Raw genomic sequence first — 21,366 nt, forward strand, 5'->3', positions numbered from 1 at the left:
GTTAAGTGTGGTAGCCGGTTATATAGTAATTATAACTATATCTAAATCACTCTATCAAGATATCCACTGAAATGTGTAAAACTAACAACATATCGTTATGTACGAAATCATTAATGTTTGAAAAGGTTTGACTTAAAATAATATTGGAAATATATATATCAACTATATCTAAAGTTTAACATATTTTTTGTGCCAATATATAGACTGACTATACCATATTTGGTGCACATTTATAAAAAAGTGTATAAACAATCTTATACAACAATAGATATCTGAATGAATTTTATACGTAGAGCTATTCTATATATTATATAATATATATGTGTATGTTTTAATAACATAAAGGCTTTTAAATTTTATTCATTGAAGTTTATTAATACAAATATATATGGTATATAAATAGTGACTGTAAGAAAATTAATAAAGAGTATATTTAAGAAAAATCCTATGGATAAAGTCGAGTTCGAGAGAATAAGGCAGAAACATGTTTCAAATCTTATGATAATGATAAGTTCCTCTACACTGAAACGGAAGAAATACACCTGCCATCCTGCTTTCCTAAAGATTATTTAATTCAACCTATGCTCCATGATATCTAGTAAATAAGCCCTGGCTACTTATTCAGAGGCCCCTTAAAATAATTTACAATTCATTTTGAAATTCATTCATATAATATGTATATATAAAATAATTTGTAATGCCTTACTAGTTTTTAAGATTCTAAAACTTATCGTTAGGCTTTAAATAAAAGCGATTCAATGAAGACATTTTGTTAAATAAAAAGAAATATTTTAGAAAAATGTCAAATAAATATTATATATCCACATAAATTTTTACTAGATTCACAAATGCATTTATTCAGATAAAATTTCGATATATATATTATTTCTATCAACCTTATTGGAAACTTATTTATTATAAAACTTTTGAATAATTATAGAGTTAATTTGATATTAATGACTAAGTATTTTTATAAAAAATTTTTCAACAGAACATAACTTAATTTATTCAAAGTATTACTATATTATAGATATATATTATAGATATATATTATAGATATATATTATAGATATATATTATAGATATATATTATAGATATATATTATAGATATATATTATAGACATATATTATAGATATATATTATAGATATATATTATAGATATATATTATAGATATATATAAATACATATTATTTATATATATATAAAATCTTTTTTATATCGTTCCGACACTGGAGTAAAATACTTGATGAATGTTTTTCACGCAAAATGCCTCAAGCCTATCAATATATTTTCACTTTCAGTTGTGTGCTTGGCATATTTAAATATATGCAACGAAGTCTATTGTGCGACCCCACTTATAATTTATTTTTTATAGAAAAAGTTCTAGTATCTTGTGCTGCATATAATTTAAATTTAATTTGCAATCCAAATTTTCATGATTTCTGTGCCAACAGTATTTTTTTGAGAAGTGTCACTTCAATGAATGACAAAACTTGTAAAGCATGCGCTATCAGTTGCTTCACACCTCATAGGGGTGTCTCAATATTTTTAGACTATAGTGTAGTACTACTCGTTGAGTTTGAGTACTACGGGTCATATGGCGATATAGAAAAGCGAAATCACATATGTTAAGTTTGAAAAGTTCGGTTGAATAGCCAATTGAAACCACTGAATTATTTATACTCGTGGTCCTCTCTTTCGCTTGGTAAACTCACGATGTTCATGCTCTCACAGTTTAAGTTGTTAGTCTTTTTGGTTTGATATGGATTTCAGTTCAGTCAACACATTTTAAACGTTAACGTTGCCATAGACGAGTTGGAGTGTTTTCGAAAAATGCTTGAAAAATTCAAATTTCGTTACTGTTACTGATAAAATGCTAAAAAGCACAATTGAAAATAAAAAACTCAAATATAAAAGAATAAATTATTACATGAATTGACTAATTATAGTTCTACTAGAACGTTTAAAAAAAACAAATTTTTTTTGAAAAAAATTCAATATGTAAAACATAAAAGTTACAAAAAATATTATTTTTAGCTCTAAGACATGACACAAAATGTTTAGGTTAGTATCTCAGTACGTACATATGTTCATCCGTTTATTACTATAGAATATAGATATTTTCTATTTTCTGTATTAAGTGCTAGAACTTTACATTTACTTACATTTATGCAAGTATTTAAGTATTTATTTAAACTCGGAATTTCTTAAATTTTATATTGCAATTTCGTTTTTTTGTTTTTATATAGTTTGTCATGCTTTTTTAAATATCTTATCGCTTGGTTGTATATTAATTGGTTTTATCATGAATATTTTTTAACTGCCTACTTGTCGCTTTTGTCGGTACGTTCGCCTTTCCATAAAACTTTATGTATGTACTTATGTATCTGAATTGTTTTTGCAATTTATTTATTTTTGTTTGTTTAATGCAGTGTGACACCAGATGTTTAAAAATTAAAATTTATCGGTGTTTATTGATGGTGTTAAATACCCAAAAATTGCAGCCTACCTAAAGCTATATGTATTTGCATGATTTGGCATTAAATGATAACACAACTTATCGTATCGTTATTGATACGCAAAAGACACTAGACTAAATATAAAAAAATATATTTATATCTCACAGATATGAAGTAGGGGTTTGAGAATGAAATTGAATTTTTGAGAACTGAATTTAAAGTTTTACAGTAACAGATTGTGCCAGGACACACTAGATTAATTTCTTCATTTGATACTAATTTTTAAAAAACTTTTTTTAATATTGAAATGTTTCATCGCTCCTGAGTCGGTTAATTAAAAAATTAATTATTCTATGTACAATTTTTTTTCATTTTTTTTTTTTTACAAATGAGTTTTTAACAGTTCATATATATTATCATATTATGAAATTCATTTAGCAAAAAAATAATCCACCAAAATGGATCCTAAACACAATGGTTTGATTTTTAAGAACTAATCGTGAAAATTTATTTTTGCAATTAATTTAGTCATTTTTATGTGAGGCTACACTGGATTAATTGCGGGGTTAAAACTTGTGCGTAAAAAAATAACATACCAAAAAACGAAAAAAGAATAATGATAATAATTTAATCACCTTTTTATTTTAACTGGCTCAAGAAGGATTTAACATTGTCATTCTAAACATCAACTTAACTGTGTAAGAAGTGTTACAAAAATTGGATTCAATCTATGGAATTAATCTAGTATGTCCAGGCACATTAGTTTAGTAAAAAGATTCAGTTTAATCTAGACCATTAAATAGACCGTTGGGTCTATTTAAAATTATTTAAATATTTAAAAATAATATTTAAATTATTATGTAAAGTTATTAAAAGCTTTAGAAATCAATGTGTGCAAACTTTGCTTTATATTATCATTAACGTGTCATACTAGCCCAAGTAATTTTTTATATTTTCCAGAAAGATTAGAGAATACAGGTTCCTATTATGAATTTAAAAGCATACAATATTTCGTTTGACGTGCCAACATTATTATATGGAAAAAAAAGTTTGTGTGGAAAAAATATGAAATGTTTAGCAAAATTATATACAATTGTCATAAAATTGTTGTTTTGCAAATCTGATCTCTAACGAACAATTTTTCTCAGACGCATCATAACTTCCATATGAGTATAATAATGTTTATTGATTGTTTTGCTCTCCGGAGGGATTTCAAATCTTTCCGGATACGGTGGCAAGTCCGGTATGCTCACCGGCATTGAGGTCGAGTTATTGCCACCAATAGTATAATAATTGACATAATAATTGATTGAAGGAAATGAATCCATTCCAAAAGGATAGATGTTAGTTTGGTTTATATATTAAACTCGTCTTCCTATATCACCTTCTATGAATGTAGGTTCTGAACTAAATCATTTAAGCAATTCTTTCGAAACTTTTTTGCTGTGTGTTTTCTTTAAGAAAATTCAGCGACATTACGCGATGAAGCGTGTTAGTTACTAAAAACTTCAATTACATTAACTCTAACGGATTCATTAGACATGCTGAGATCCGGAGCCACGTCACTTTGTGTATATTTTTATCACTTAAAGAAATTTATGGTTGATTGCACAGGAAACATTAGCTTCTAGATTGCTTTAAAATTACGTGGCAATAGTAGTATACGTCTATACCAACCTTGAAACATAAAATTTTCCTTATAAGCTTTAAGCCGGATTATTCAATAAACGATTTCCGGAACTTTTATAACAACATGTACATTGATTGAAGCATAGAGAAAATTAAAAACAAATATGTATTGTACATGACAGAAAGTTTCTGAAAACGATTGTATGGAAAGGCAGATAGGAGTTAATTATAGGTTTATATTCCAAATGCAATAGTTAATATTCTTTTCAATGAATATACTTTTCCCTAAAGATATACAAAAAAAATTGATGATATTTTTGATCATCTACATGAAACTTAAACAATATATAATAGTGTATACTGTTAAGCGGATAAGCGGATAGCACACTGAGTGACAATGACAAGACACTTCGAATGTCTATGCAAGAACCTCACTGTCTTTTAAATGGAAATATATGCGATCGATACGCGTGTTTACTTCAGTCTTACATAAAATTGCCCAAACCAGAGAATGCCGATTAATTGAATTGATTAATACCGAAGTATTAAGAACTTTCTTAAGGACTTTCAAATTTCATCAGATGCAGTGCCCAAATTTGTTTAATGCAGTGCCTAGAAAAACTGCATATAATTAGTTAAAACTAAAAATTAGTTAAATTAGTTAAAAATAAAATTTAATTATATTAATAAATGATGATGGTGATTTGTTTATGAAATATATCTCCTTAACTATTTTACGTATTTGCATATGTCGATCACCAAACAAGATGTCTCTTAGGGAACATTTTGTAAAGTTTGAAGTTGATTCGTCGATTTATAAAATGAAATCAGATTCATTTTCAATATTTACAGATACACTAGGTATTTTAGAAAATACCTAAAAAAAAGGTCTTACTAACAGCTTTGATAATAATTTTTAGATCATTAACCTTAAAATTGATACCATATTTATTTTAATACTTAACTAGCTATATTATAAGTTTATTTATTATAACTCATACGCTCCAGTGCATTCATTATACCGAAAATAATGTAAAAATATATATTAAATTTCTAAGTCAAATATAACAAAAATAGTTTAGGCTTTTGAATTGTAGTAAATGCAATAAATACGAGCAAAAATTATAATTAGTTAATTAATTGATTATGTAGCAATTTAATGGTTGTATTCCTATAAACATCACAAAAAAATTGACGAAAGTCCAAGTTAGAAAAACTTGGAGCAAGTACGGCTTTAGGGCAGTTGGTTAATTTTAAGTTTGAGCTTCAAAATTGATACGATACAAGTTTAACCCTCGAAAAATGCAATCTTCTAAATTATTTATACAAAATTTATGGAAAGTAATATATCTCAAAATTGAGAGTATCGATTATGTCAGTTCTGTCTGGTTAAATATGAAAACTGGGGAGACATCTCTCTTAATTGCATGATTAAGAGAGATGTCTCTTTATGAGAGTAATCTAAAAAATCTTCTACAAATAATTAAATTTAAGAAATATTTTCAAATCGAGAACAACGAAAGAATTAGTAATTCTATCTAATAGAAGTGCCCATAAAAAATAATATATTTTGTATTAATAATTAAAACTGGGACTAGCAACATTGCGCGGTTGAGAGAGATATTTGTTATATTTGCTAGAGCGTCCTTTTAACTTTACTTTAACTGTATTAAGAAGAAAAGTTTATAAATCAGTTTTATTTTAAAATGTCCTTGTCGTAGATGTGATTGTCCATTTAATAATAAATTATAATTCTCTTAAGTATAATTTTAATTTTTATAAAAGAATTAAAAAAAATTATCTTGTTGTGTTTTTAAATTGAAAGAAATTGTTTTTTATGTGTGTGAAAAAATTCAACTAACTCGTAATTGCTATTAGTCATATTTATGGATATTAGAAATCGATATGACTCATTCATTTATTAAGTTAATCCACAATTTGTTTTGTTTTAAAAGTAAATGATCAAGCATTTAACGTACCCATTAGAATGTGTCATAACCAAATACTTGCTATGTTTTGAATTTATCTCTATCTAAAACCACGGCTACTGCAGTGCACGAAAACAGTTTAGTTAATTTGTATGATATATTATCAATTGAAGGCGAATACAATGTTATTAAGATTTCAAAGATAAGATTTTAATAAAATAGTTTCACATAGACTTATTTAGAAATTGAATAATAAACATACTTACGAGTTAATGTATTCAGATTTGTTTATAAATTTATTTTAAGTAAAGTACTACAAGATTTTTTTAAAGAAAAATACCTATATACTTTTGAAACAGATGCTTATACTGCAAGGAACATAATTTAAATACTTTCAGGAATTTAATCTATCAAATATCGAGATAAGTCACATAGTGTTGGTTTACACAAAATAATTATGTCCTTTGCATTACATTTTAAATATAATTAATAAAATTTCATTTTTAAATATAACTTTTGTGCAATATAAAAACATATTATCACTTATTTAAAATTGCAATATACAATATATTTTATTATAAAATAAAAACAAAATAAAAAAGCGATACTGACTGACGTCCATAAACTCAGATTCAATCTACCCGTTCGAATGAGAAACTTTTTCACCTTATTTATAGGTAGAACACATCGAAATCTGTGTTCTGAAATGCTTTCGAAAGCATTGCATAAACGTCAGAATAACTATATTCGGATAATTAGACAGTTAAAAATATATCTTCAATTTAGACCCATTAAAACTGTATTAATCGCATATCTGATTTGGCTAACATCAATAAATTAACATTCGTCTCTATATCTGAACACAGTGAATTCAACGATAACGAAACAGCTTACAGACCTTTCTCACTTACTCATTTATCAGACTGCCTCAGTACTTAACACTATCGAATATATAGGTCATAGGCCTATATGCGCAGTCATAGGCCGAAGACCTAAGAGATTATAAACAGCTCTCTACGGTTAATAACAAAAACGCTTATAGCATTCTTTGTCTGGATAGTTTTGAACTCAGATTAACAATTACTGTTTTAATAGACGCTCTACCTATTTAAATGCCATCTTTTAGAGTTACAATTAAAAAAATGTTGACACCTGTAGATTCTTTGAAATTTAGAGTGAAATATTTTCCGATCTTATATACGTGTCCTATGATTGTTAGAAAAGATTTGTTGGACCTTCATGATGCTTTTATGGAATCGAAAAAAATGCATTATTGCAATGCTTATCAAAAGCGTTATTTGGTTCATGTTAGCTTATGGTCACGTTACGATTGCATTCATGTCACGGCAATTGTTGTTGATTTCAATGCTGAGTGAAAATTTGACAACTGACATGAGTGACGTGACATGCCCTCCTATGAAACTATATTCTTTAATGAAAACAATATAGTTCTCATAAGTCGCTCTATATCAATAATATATTAGTTGTTTAAAGATTTCATTGCAAAATTCAAAAGATAATATATTTTTATAGTTGTTTATTTATAAGATAAATTTATACAAAGAATTAAGTAATTAAAAAAAGCAGAACCCAATTGATATAGTTTTTTTCATATCAATCGGGTTAGTACTTTTAAATAATCTATTAAACATTTGGATAGGATGAAGGAAACTTGCTGACACTGTGATTATTGCAATCACTGATTTCGGGTTTGATGTACGTAACTTGCAAATCACTGTCGTTTGACTTACTGACCTATTCATGGCACACCAGGTATATTAAGTTTATGATATATTCTGCAAGCCACTTCTTCAAGAAAGATCACTGAATCATAACAAATCACATAATAAAAAAATATAAAACCGTTTTTACTATGTATTTTGTTGTTGCATCACTGCCCTTTACTGCAATTCAATATAACTTATTTGTGCAATACCGCGTTCTATGTTAATTATTTACTTTTATCAACTTACCCATTAAATATTTATAAAAGTATATGCAATATACTATTTTTAATGAGAAATAAATCTTAGAAATACAAAGCCTTTATAAACTATAAAGACTATAAGTCATGAATCATTTTTTATAAAATCGGGGTGCTTTATAAAGCAATAACCTAACCTCTGAGTTTTTCTGTTTATGATAACACAATAGGCCTATAGTTCTAAATGGATCCCTTGTGATTGTCGGTATAACCCAACCTAACCTATAAAGCAATAATGCTAAAACATCTGTCTCATACGAAGTCACATAAAACTTTTATGATAATGATAACACAATAGGCCTATAGGGATCTAAATGGATCCCTTGAGATTGTCGGTATAACCCAACCTAACCTATAAAGCAATAATGCTAAAACATCTGTCTTATACGAGGTCACATATAACTTTTTCAATTATAAGATCTGTAGCACTTTAGTTTCTTAAACTTTTATGAATATGCATATAATTATAAAAAAAAAAACAATTGATTTTATTCTTATTTAATTAAATTTATTAAATAAAACCATTTTATAACAATTTGTATTTTTAATAATGTATTTCTCTTTCCACAACATTGTAGATTATTCATTCCAAATAAAAATGATTAAATTTACTCTGTCAACTAGTCAACTACATCGATAAGTGGTTTGCCAGAAATAAACTTTAACTTCTACATTAAATAAACAATAAAATAGTCCACAAGTATCCATACCCAAAGCAGCGATATTAGACGAGAAGTATCACTCTATCCATAATATCGACATACGAGTGGTTGTGTTTTTTGTAATAAATAAAAAATAATAAATAATGAGGGAGGGGGTAACTGATTTGGGAAGCGGTTTTCAGAATAGCAAACATTTGTAAACATTTTTGTTTACATAAATTATGTACGCATCAATGAACACTAAATTGAAGTGCTTATTTAAATAATCTACAACATAATTGAGGTTGGGTGGTTTCTGGTATTTGTAACCTCCAAAGAGTAAACGATTTAATGTGCATTTTCATTGGTTTGTTTATATTTAGTGAATATTACGTACTATACTAAGCAAATAGGAATTTTACACTAGAAAATCAATTACATATATATTTCTAAAATTTACTTTATTTACATATCATATACATATATAAATCCAATCCATAATTGAACTAGTTTAAAATTCATTTATATATTTCATATAAATGCTTGATTTATGGATAAAAAACATTTTTCTTTAACTTTAGAATATCTTTATTTGTTCTTTTTACAGCCCGTTTATTATTGGTACATGGTACAACCATGTGCTGGTTCTAAATTTTGGCTTTATTTTAACTTCAAATCATAGATTGATTGTTGTTTTCTTTTTTACCTAATATAATATTTTTAAAATTTTTTAAATCTATTTATATATAATACTCCCATTCGATTTTCTATTTTTCATTAGAATTAAAATATCTGAATTAATTTTATAATAAAATATAATTCAAATATGTACATTCAGTATAAAAAGTATCTAAAATTATTAAATAAAAATCATAAATTAACATTAGCACGATTTTCTCAGTATTAGGTTTTTAGATTAGGTTTAATAATTAAAAATAAAAATATGATTAATTAATTCAATTATTCTGCAGCTGGTTTATGATTTCGTTCTAATATAAACACAGCAAGTAGATTTATTAATAAAAACTTTCACAGCAAATTAACAAACGGTGCGAACATAAAAGTCAAGTACGGCTTTGACTCAGTTGGTTAAGGAGCGCTGACTTTGAGCTTCAAATTTGGCAGGGCATGAGTTCGAATCATGGTATATACAATCTCAAAAAATCATTTACAAATAATTAAATACAATAATTATTTCCAAGATAATTGCTGTTGGGTATTTGACAATACTCGAAACAGCTGTATGGTCAGCCAAAAATTCAATTAATTAAAATAATAAAAAAAAGAATTTGTGTTGTTATAGTTAATTACTTTTCGAAGCCCTCTTAAAAAAATGATCAATCAAAATTTATTTTTTTAATTTTCAAATAGATTACAAAATGTATATGTATATATTTTGCATATTTACATATATCTTTTCCGATTTTCTGGAAAATCATATATATGTTATCTAAATTATAAATCCGTTTACTATTAATTTAATTTATTTAATATTAATATTAATTTATATAATATTAATATAAAATTATTAATATTATTTTTTTTTAATTCATTCTGTAATAATTATTGTTAATAGTTTATCAAAGCAATTAAGTATACCATCTGATAATTTCAGTACATTTTTAAAAATGCTGTTTTTCTAAGTTTCGTTGTGGAACGAACGAAACTTCTGCTCTCTCTTACATTTTTTTACTGAGTATTTTGTTAGAACTTCTCAACAAAGTTACATACATGATTTGATATAACTTTCTCAAAACGTACAGAAAGCAACAATTCAGATTCTTAATAGGCGTTATTTTTTTCAGAAGAAAATTCGTTAAATTAATTTACGAGTACGTGAGACGAAAGCTCTAGAAAAGAAGTTATCCAATTTAAAATATATATATTACAACCAATAATCACGACATTATACGCTCTTTTTCGTCATGACTAAAAGGCATCTTAAACAAAGAGTCAAATCTACTACTATTTTAGTAGGTTTTTTGTGCCTTAATTTGAGTGATATTTATTTTTGTGTAGAGATGCTAATATATCCATACAAAAATACATATATTTACTACTAATAAACGCGAATTCTGACATTTGTTACTATTTTCATCAACGTGACGAGGCACCGAAAGCGTCATCAAGTAACTAAATTTAAATGGGTAGTTATCTGTTCCTCTCACACACAATTTCTCAATTTACATTGAAAACAACGATTTAATATTTGACGTGACCATGACTTTGTATAACATGACCCACAAAAAACTTTCAAATTCAACAATTTAATTACCCATAACAATATTAGAGACAACTGACTCGTTTAGAGCTTTCACAGAAGCTATTAAGAGATTGGCCAATTTCAGGAACTAAACAAGGAGATGCCACTAGACTACTTTCTGTAGAGATATGTGGCATCATTGGTCTATGCGGACAAAATAACATCGATTTCAGCTTTGAATATAAACAACTTGCGCTCTATTTGTTAGATGTTGTCTTGAATAATAAATTTTTTCAGACGAGTTGGAGATCGCCATATGCTCGATAAAATTTGTTGTCAATAATACCATTTAATGGTCTATAGAAAGAAAACTTAGTTCAGTTAATTTATTTGTATATGCTTTATTTAAATTTAAAATTCTACACCTCTTAAAAATACGCCCTTTATATAATTTATATAAATTAATCTAAACATCCCACATAACATTACCCTAAATAATATATTCATAAAAACTATATTTTTTTGTTTACAGTTACTTTTACGTAGAATGCTACCCAGCTTCCATACTTTAATGAGGTGCTCTTCGAGCGTTTTACAATCCACAACAGGATCCATGACTGGTGGCGTACCAGTGCCTTTCAACAGTAACATAAATGATGATCCCAACACAGCTACTTGCTCAGGTCGAGGCGATTGCCTCAATGGCACCTGCCTATGCGAAATACGTTACTCAGGCGATGAGTGTAGTGGTTTCAATTTCCCATATTACGTAGGCATATCGGGCGTTTTTTATTTAGTCGCTCTCGTATCTGTTATTCAATTATTAATATGCATCGTAGCCGAATATCAGCGTCTAAAGCAACCATCTGTGCTGCGGGCGTGTCGTTTGACTACGCAAAAAGTTTTATATTTTATGGTGTTCGTGGCGGCGTCCTTGCGTGGGGCATATTTTACAACGCCGGTATGTTGTTTCTTATATGAAAGTAATTTATAAATTTATTAAAATTATTCTTCTATCTGTGATATAGCTTGATCTACAGCCACAATGGGCGGTAACATTAATGTCTGCATATTATCCACTTTTAATGACTTGTGCGTCGCTGATCGTTTGCATGTGGGCAGAAGTAAGTAAATCATCACAAAAATATTTATGGATGGGTAATACATATACTCTCAGCAAAAGACTGAATTGTTAATCATAGCTTCATTTTTAAGACAGTTTAAAATCTTAATAATTGTTTTTTTTAATATGATACTCTGCAACAGTAAAGATAAATTCAAAATATTTGAATATGCTATTTCTGTGCTACGAAAAAGATTAATAATTTTTAAGCAAATAGTGAGAAAAATGACAACTACAACAATTTAGTTTTTACTAATAGAATTTTTTGAATGCTTTTATGTATACCTGTGAAATTTGTTATTGTCTATGAGTCTATGATTTAAATTTAACAGGGTTCAAATTGAACCAAAAAAGTTTTAAAAAAATTATTTTCAACGACCATCGATAAAGGTTCTTAATAGTCCGAAGCAAAAAATCAGTCAGCCAAAAAATTCAGTCTCGCCTGTGCAAATCGTGGGGTGACATTAGCATGACTTTCTTGGTATTACGTTTCTAGATAAGGTTCTATACACAAGAAAGAATAATATAAAAGCATGCAACAAATAATGCATCTACAAACAGAATAGTATTGAAATTTAACAATTAAAAATAAAATATAATTAATTAATTCAATTATTCTACAACTGGTTTATGATTTCGTTCTAATATAACATGGCAAGTGGATTTTTTAATATAAAATTTCACAACAAATTAACAAAACTTGCGAAAATGTGCGAACTTAAAAATCAAGTACGGCTTTGGGTCAGTTAGTTAAGGAGCGCTGACTCTGAGCTTCAAATTTGGCAGAGCATGAGTTCGATTCCTGGTACTTGCAGTCTCAAAAAATTATTTACGAATAATTAAATACAAGAATTATTTCCAAGATCACTGCTATTGGGTATTTGACAATACTCGAAATACTCGTTGTTATAGTTCACTACTTTTCGAAAAACCTCTTTATGTAAATCAAGAATTAAATATTTTTTTATAGTTATAATTTATTATTTGCTCCATTTCTATTTTTAATTATAAATTTATTTTTATCATAGATTGTCATAGTTTTGCTAAATTTTAAAGTAACCTTTATAACTATTTTTTTTTTCAAAAAGTAATTCCTCGAATGTCTGTACAAATAGATAATCGATTGCAAAGTGTTTATAATGCGAAAGGCACTTATGGCAGCCAATATATGAAGATACTACAAATTCTATTCAAAAATATCTTCATCTTGCACAAGTTAGACCACGAATAATTAAAAGTAGTATTAAAAAATACGTTTCTCTTTACTAATCTTAATCGTCATAGCTATACAGTCCATTTAGAACCTAAGCTTGTTTCCCAACATCATACCACTCTTCTCTTTGCGTTTGCGTTCTTTAGCTGATCAATGAAGATTTTGATTAATATTTTGTAAATTCTTGCATATTTATTCTAATCCTCTACCATATTCATGAATTTGCGTTGACTGTTTTTAAACACGGCATCATCACCATCAGCATCGGTGTGTCAATTGAAAGAGTGTGATGAAAATTTAACTAAATTTAAATGAAATTTTTATTTATTTTTTTTTAATATTTGTGCTGTTAGCCGATAATAAATCTACTTAATTGATAAAATGATTACCTCACTACAAACACCTATTTTTAAAAATTTCTGAACACATCTGTACTTCTTTTTTTAGTTCCTTGTACTTTACAATTCTTAATTGTATATTACGATTTATGTATTCATTGTTCGATCACAGACTGAATATATCGCTTCGCTCATTGATCCACCCATTAAGTGAGCGATCTACCTCTTTTTTTTTACAGGACCGAAATGAATCAGTTATGTATCAGAAACTAATTTCATTAGTCTGCTTTTTACGCTAAGTTCCTCAATCACAAAAAAGCAATCAATATAATTTTAGACACTCTAATTTATCTAGGTATTTTAGATAGAGTACACCAATCAATATTTTGTAGATCTATTAATAGTGCTAACTTTTCGTAGTTTTGTAATAGCATATTTCTGTGTTTGTTATGAGAGAACCTAATGAATACCATTTGTCAACTACATCAAAACTTGCATTCATTAACACACATGGTTGATCAAAGTGATAATTTTCCACATCAGTAGGATATGTTAAGTTTTACTTTTCCTCGTTAAATCACATTATTAATGTTTCATAAGAAAATCCTGAACATAGACCTTATTTCTCTTTTCTAATATTAAGATGTGTACTTTACAAAGTTTTCATAAATATAGAAGATATAAAAAGGTGAATCGTTACATTTTTTTTTTAAATTGTTTATTGTTATTTTTATTTACTTCCATGGAATACTTAAGGATGTTGAAACTACTGAGCTGTTCGGTTTCGTGTTTTTTTTTTCGTGTTATTTTGTATATAGAATTAGACGATTAAAGTGTTACCAAATATACACAGGTATGTCTCTCAAACTGATATTGTGAACAACGTAAAATTTATACGAATGACAGCTGTTTATATCATTAACAAGCTACCATAAGTATTTGTCTCTAAGTTTTGTAGAACTATGGCTGGAAAATCACAACCATCTATTGTTCGTGAGCTCAACCACCTCAAAGTGAATAAAATGTTTATGTATCGTAACATATATCGTTATAATTGTACAGGCAGCGCCGCCAAACGTTATGGTGGCAACATGACCATAATGATCGTGTTAACTTAACTGAACGCACTGCCGAAAATTGGAGACTACGTATGACCACCCGGAGTAATTTTCCTTGTAATGTAAGCCGTTGGCAAGCAAACATTTCGATTGTAGACCATGGACGTTTAAATAGGACTCGACATCGTCTTATAAAGCTCGTGTGAACCAATAATGTTTAAAAAAATCATGTTTCACACTTCATTTCGTCCATACAATAGCTTTCGAGTTCGCCAAATGCAAATCTGATGGACTATATTATCTGGATTATTTTGGTGAGCAAGATGAGGAGTAAAAAATATAACAGTATGGATGCGCTAAAGAAGCCATTGTTTAAGAATGGGCCAAAATACTGGAAGGTCACATTCATAAAGCATGCAACTCATTCTTTAACCGTTTGAAGACCATAGTTAAGGCAAAAGGTGGTCTTTATCCACAACGAGCTAGAGTGAAAGGATTCTGAAATTTTGATTATTTCCACAAATATTTCTTATTTGAGTCAATAAAAAATAATTTCACACAAAAAAGATATGGTCGCTTAGGTAACACTTCAATCGGCCGTATACCAGCAAACGCTCAAACAGTGATGTTAAAAAGTTTTCGACCACCTGTTTGTGCAGAAATCAAATGCTCGCTTGCAAGATAACTTGAACACTAAAATTCTCGAAGATTCGAACAGTTCGAATTGTGTTCGAAACTATAGTTTGCAATTATTCATTCATTCATTATTCATGGTCAATTGATATAGAATATCCAACATTCTACGACATAGTTTTTCGCTTATTACATAGATTATGTTATTATAATTACTAACAGTTGTACTGTTTTAAAACTGTTACTAACATTATAAAATTTATAAATTTTAATTTACAAAAAAAATTAATCTTACTGTCTAAAAAATACCTACGCAATGAGCACTTACGTTATCACTACTATTAATTAATATCCGTTGAGTGCAGACGCACCTAAAATAAGTGCAAATTTCCGTACACGTTTCTAAAAGTAAGTTCACTTGATGTATGGCATTATTTTTATTATTTATTAATTTATACACAAGTCGTATCTTTATTTACTATATTTTTTGTTTTTCGTTGTATTTTAAATAACGACATCGCATATCAGCAATAAAAGCATTCTGTAATTATATATGTAATTACAACTAAATTTTTTTGCAGTTAATGGTAGTGAAGTTGTTTATATTATAATATAAATACAAATGCCTATTGCTCAGTAGTGGGACGTGAGAGGGAAGGAGAAGTGGACTGTTGTCCGAGGCGCAATGGTTCAAATGGTGTCAAAATCTTCTGACATTTTTTTATTCAATAATATTAAAAAATATCTTAAGTAAATTATTTTGTTTATGAGAAATCACTTCGCACTACCACCATTTCCTTAGATGGTTATCAATTTTATGTTTATCTATAAGTATTTTTCTAATTCAGTTAAAAACACAAACGACAACTTATAAATTTAATTATTAATTAATATTAATTAATTATTATTGATTATTATTTAGTTTTAGTGGCGGCTAAGTTTCCAGTTCTGTCCAAGTAGTATGTAAGCGCTACACACCTGGCCATAAGGTTCTGTAATTATGTTATGTTTTTATTTTTTTTTTAATCAAACTTGTATTATTTTGTAAGGCTTTTATCTGTTATACCAGTGAAATTGCTTAATTTATGGATTACAGTACTGGAATCTCTTAATTTCGCCAATAATTAAAGATAACATACGTTGTCTCCTGCAGTCTCTTAATCTCCTACTTCACTTTAGGCTCCGCTATACCAGTTAAAAGGATGCTTAATTTCTCAACTTTGGTGCTTATTGGTCAACTATTTGTTCGGACCGCCACGAACATTTTAGCCCGTCGTTTTCAATAAATTCTAAATAGGTCATGCTTGTTTGGATTTTTTGCGTCTTAAAGATTTTCGATTATGTTTTCCTTCTCCAAAAAAAAATCGTTTAGAATGTGCTTTTGGATTGCTTTTTTTAATGAGTTCAGTATTTGTTTCTTTGCTGAAGATGGCTGAAGATGTCACAAAATAATGAGATTGCGCACTGATTACAATGTTTTGCGATTAGTTGCCGACTTTCTTGATAGCAAATACTTTAGTTTAATTTAGCTTAAAAGTTGAACAAATCTTTTAAAGGTCCTGTATATACACATGGATTCCTACACCCACCCCTATGCCATCTTTGATGCGCCCATTAAAACAATATGCTTTCATTTCAATGTGCTTAATTCTTCTTCCTATTAATGTCTAGGTAGAATGATTGCATTAAAGGATTTCGGTATTACATATAATATCTATTACTGTCTTGAGACGATACCTCTGCTACCGTCTCAACAACATAAAATCGACTGATATAAAGCAATGCATTTTTAGTCTGGAAAAGAAGATGAGACTTTTAATTAAGTTCTCATCTGAAACTAGCTACTTCTTAACAAACTCATTTAGAGTTTAGAGAATTTATGGAGCAGTATAAAAGATTTGTTCAGGCAACAGTACTATCCATGACTGGAATTCTAAATACCCATTATATATATAATCTATTAATTTATAATTAATTATAGACTCCAATTTTTTTTTATAGGAGTTTATTAATTATTTTTAAAGTTATTAATGTATTTAATTAATTATAAAGTCATTATTTTTCGTTAGCTGAAGTGCTCTATTAGTTTTATAGTTTGAATCTTTATAATTTATATTCTCTTAAATTTTAATTAATATTCTAAAGTACTGCGTTTCGCAATCGTCCCTTGTGATGAGATGCAGATTTTTATAACTATAAAGAAATATTTATTAAAGAAATATATTTAATTTTATATGGGTAAGTGGAACTTATCTTTTGTTATTATTAATCGATTAGATTTCCTTTGTTTTTCATTCTGCGTACCATAGAAACGTTTAGCAGTAAGCAGATTAAAAGTATACTATTTAATTAGTATAATTCCGAAAGTCATTGATGACAATCAACTTCGTTTCTTCTCATGATAAAAAATTTTTTTATTTAAAAGTAAACTTTAGTGAAAATTTATCATTTGAACAGTTACACTACTAACGTTTAGAATCATTTTTTGAGTGAATAGATCATTAACTATTATTATTAAAAGTATATCGAAATTTATGAAATTTGTTTGTTGAAAGATATGAAAGTAACTATTATACGTTTTCTTTAAACGTTTTGTAATTTCTGTAAGTAAATCTGGAAACCTTTGTAACAAACGATAAATCCTTATATCTACAACTAAATAAGAATTATTACAGTGTATTATGGTGGATGATTTTTATAAGTTGCAGAAAATCCAGAATAATCATCAGCAAAATATACAAATTAAGTAAATTAATATTGGCTGCGTGGTTTAAATGTTAGTAGTAGTTGAAGAGAAATAGTTAAATTTGTTTAAAATAAATATTTTTCAATTAATTTCTAAATCTATAACAACGAATGGTGTTTTTAAAATGAATTAGTCGATCCAGATATATATAGGTAGAACTAAGAACTAGAAACACTAGGACTACGTCTCTCCGAATGAATACAAAAATCATTTCAACATTTATGATTAAGAGAAATTGTACTGAATATTTTACTCAATCATTAAACATTATATTAGTTGCAGAAGATAAAAAGTGCAGTTACAAATCTTAAAAATGTATGGAGGGTTACTGGAATACAAAATTGTCTAAAAAATTTAAAAATGTTCACACGTCTGTCAAGTCTTTTTTATTTCATTTTATAAAGTAATTGCATATAAAAATGGCAAAAATCCAATTTTCACAAATAAAGTCAAATGAAGACTATCAAAAAAGAGTAGATCTTGCACCTAATAAAGGAAAAACATAAATAAAGATATACATCATAGTTAACGCTAAGATTCTGTTTTATTTTTGTGCGAAAAACACTGCTTTCAAGTCAGGTACTTTTGTATGAAAAAAAAGCCTGAACCTTAACGAATGCCATCTTCCATAACCAGTTTTCTTAACAAATGTTTTTGAGATATCCTGAAAATCTATTGGCCAAAAACCGTTTACAACACACATTTATGGTGCACAATAAGCAACAACCTATTCAAAACGACTTCATGACCACAAGAATCCACAAGGCAGACGAAACCATGAACTGCCCTGTGGAAAGTATTTCACAGAAGAACAGAAAAATTTTACAATATGAATTTTTTGTTGAAACCCTTAATTAATTAATTTAATTGGTTTATAAGAAACTATGGTGCCGCATTTGCATTAATTATAATTATTACACACAGTTTCATTGATTGACAATTCGGTTCCTCTGAGATGACAAAAGTTCTTAACTTTTATGTAATTGTTTTTTTCCCAAATACTTTCAAACTTAGTAGAGTTATTATATGACTTATATGACCCTAAGTTTTTATATAGCGCATTTAATTTATATTAAAACTATATTACTTTTTAATTATTTTATGTGTACAAACTATTCAATGTTATCATCGTTAAGCAGAATTTAATAATTTTTTTTAATTAATTACAAAGCCTAAAATCTTATGATTAAAGAAGTGATCACTAGTTGTCAGAGTTTTCAACGCGGATATTGTATATTAAATTCCGTTAAATAAATTATGATTTCTAGTATATTGTTTTTAATAGTAAGATCTTTCAATAGACTAATAGCGTTATAATTTATTTTATATTGTTGAAATAGTATAAAACATAATTTTTTATTTAAATAGATCGCCTGTGTCTAGCACATGAGTTCTAACATTTTTCTTTACTTCTCAAATATCTTTGTGTTATATATTGTGATAACAAATATAAATTGTTATTAACTTGACTGATTTACATCTATATTTATTTGTAATTTTACATTTTCTTTAACAGATATTCCATTTGCGTGATATACGTTGGGAAAAGTCGCAGTTTTTGTCAAAGAGCTTTCTTGGCTTTATAGCATTTAATTTCTTTTTGTATAGTTTGTTTGGTGTTGAGGTTTTCTCATCACTAATCAATGCTGAACGCCAAACATATGCACACATTTTTAATGGTTGTTACGCTGTACTCCTTCTCATAGTTGTCATTTTCTTCCTGATATATGGAGTGGAGGTATTCTTTAAAATACGTGGAGGTTTTGTGTACGATCAAACGGGCAAAATTCTTGGTCCAAGTGAAGCGATTGTAAATGCATCACAGCTACATCAATCGCGTTTTGGACTGCTAAGCCAAGCAATTATGCTTATAGTTATTGTTGGATTCCTAACCTCTGAAACTTTGGGTGATTTTTGGAAAACAAAGTAAGTAAACAATTGTATTATGAATAAATACAATAAATTATATTAATTGTTATATTTGCAAATAACTTCATATATTTATATATATATGTATTTTACAGAGTTCCTGTCTATTCCCGTAATTGGCATGATATTGTCTTTCGTATTGTTGAAATAGGAGTTGCTGTTTGGTTTCCTTGTTGTTTGTGGAATTCTATGGCACCGGAGCAGTTATGGATATTAAATCCACGTAAATTATTGTCAAGACAAATCGATCCATCAATACCCACTTTATCAGCCGATAGCAAAACTCTTTCACCTGAAGAAGGGCAATCGTTTTTAGCGAAAAAAGACTGTTGGATTTGTTACGATAATGATAAACCAGAACCACTGATTCAACCCTGCCGATGCACTGGTGATGTTAGTTCCGTACATCACGAATGCCTAAAACGTTGGCTTGTGGAAAGTTGTAGTACTAGTGATGCACAATTATCTTGTAAAGTCTGTGGTTTTCCATACGAAATTGAGAAAACTAAAAAGTGAGTAAAAATAATTATATATATATTTGTGTTATTGTATACAAATTCAGAGATTAAAATTAGATGTTAAGATTAAGATTAAAATTAAATTGTTGAAGTAAACAATACTATGAACGTTTGGGTTGAATGACCCAAAAAAAAACACCGTTTAAAAAAAAATATCGTAGATAACATAGAAATCATAGAATAACATAGAATTTTTCTTTTTATATTAAATGATATTAATAGATAAATTAAAAGACATTTAAATAATAAAAATCTCCATCATATACTTCACAGGTTCTGTACAAAAGATAATTTAATGTACTTTATCCGGTCTAGAATTTTAAATATGCAACTTTTATATTTTCAAATTACACCTAATAATATGAAGCATTATATGTTAATATCCCGAAACAAAATAAAAACAAATGTAAATAATAACTAAACTAATTTGCAGAGATATATCGTTTCAAAAAACATACAGTACCAATGCATATAGTTGACTTGCTAAACCACGCATATGACTACCCCTAAGTACACGTACAAAAGTACTAGATTAACATAAGTGATTAAATTTGCTCACCATTCACTGACCAATACAATTGCTATACTGACAGAGCACAGTGCAGTGAGCAAATGTGCTAACTAGTTAGGGGTTCCTTCGAATGAGGCTTACTATTTTAGCTGTGGATCAGAGAAGAAAGAAAAATTAGTGCAAATTGTTTATTTGCACTGGCACTGTCCAACAGTCTTTGTCTGATGTTTCTAGTATAGGTTTCAAAGACATTGCCGGTCTTACTAAGAAGCCAACGAATGCTTTATTGATCCGAAATAGCAATATCTTTAAATAAATTTCTTAGAATAACTAGCGTGCATTTAAAATTGTGATAAAACAGTAGATCTTAGGACTTTTAGAACCTAAATAAATCGTGTTGTTGTTATTGTAACCCGCAAAGACCAGCTTGTAAAGTCTTTTTGAGAGGTT

The 21,366-nt window shown here is 28.1% G+C and overlaps 1 protein-coding gene across 4 annotated transcripts in view; it reads left to right on the forward strand.

The window, feature by feature from the left end:
• The window catches only part of LOC119688121, a 50,946-nt gene that overhangs the window by 27,559 nt on the left and 2,021 nt on the right, over positions 1 to 21,366 (forward strand). For 3 of the 4 annotated variants that reach the window (XR_005253309.1, XM_038102773.1, XM_038102772.1), the window contains 4 exons: positions 11,380 to 11,808; positions 11,876 to 11,971; positions 19,475 to 19,884; positions 19,983 to 20,399. Coding sequence is in view for 3 of the 4 variants with exons in the window: in XM_038102773.1 (XP_037958701.1) it covers positions 11,395 to 11,808; positions 11,876 to 11,971; positions 19,475 to 19,884; positions 19,983 to 20,399 (1,337 nt within the window). In the remaining variant the exon portion in view is untranslated. Of the gene's footprint in view, positions 1 to 1,965; positions 2,068 to 11,379; positions 11,809 to 11,875; positions 11,972 to 19,474; positions 19,885 to 19,982; positions 20,400 to 21,366 lie in introns of those variants that run through there. The other variant, XM_038102774.1, reaches the window with a different exon arrangement.

The sequence above is a fragment of the Teleopsis dalmanni genome, chromosome X (genome assembly GCF_002237135.1).
Source record: "Teleopsis dalmanni isolate 2A chromosome X, ASM223713v2, whole genome shotgun sequence".
NCBI lineage: Eukaryota > Metazoa > Arthropoda > Insecta > Diptera > Diopsidae > Teleopsis > Teleopsis dalmanni.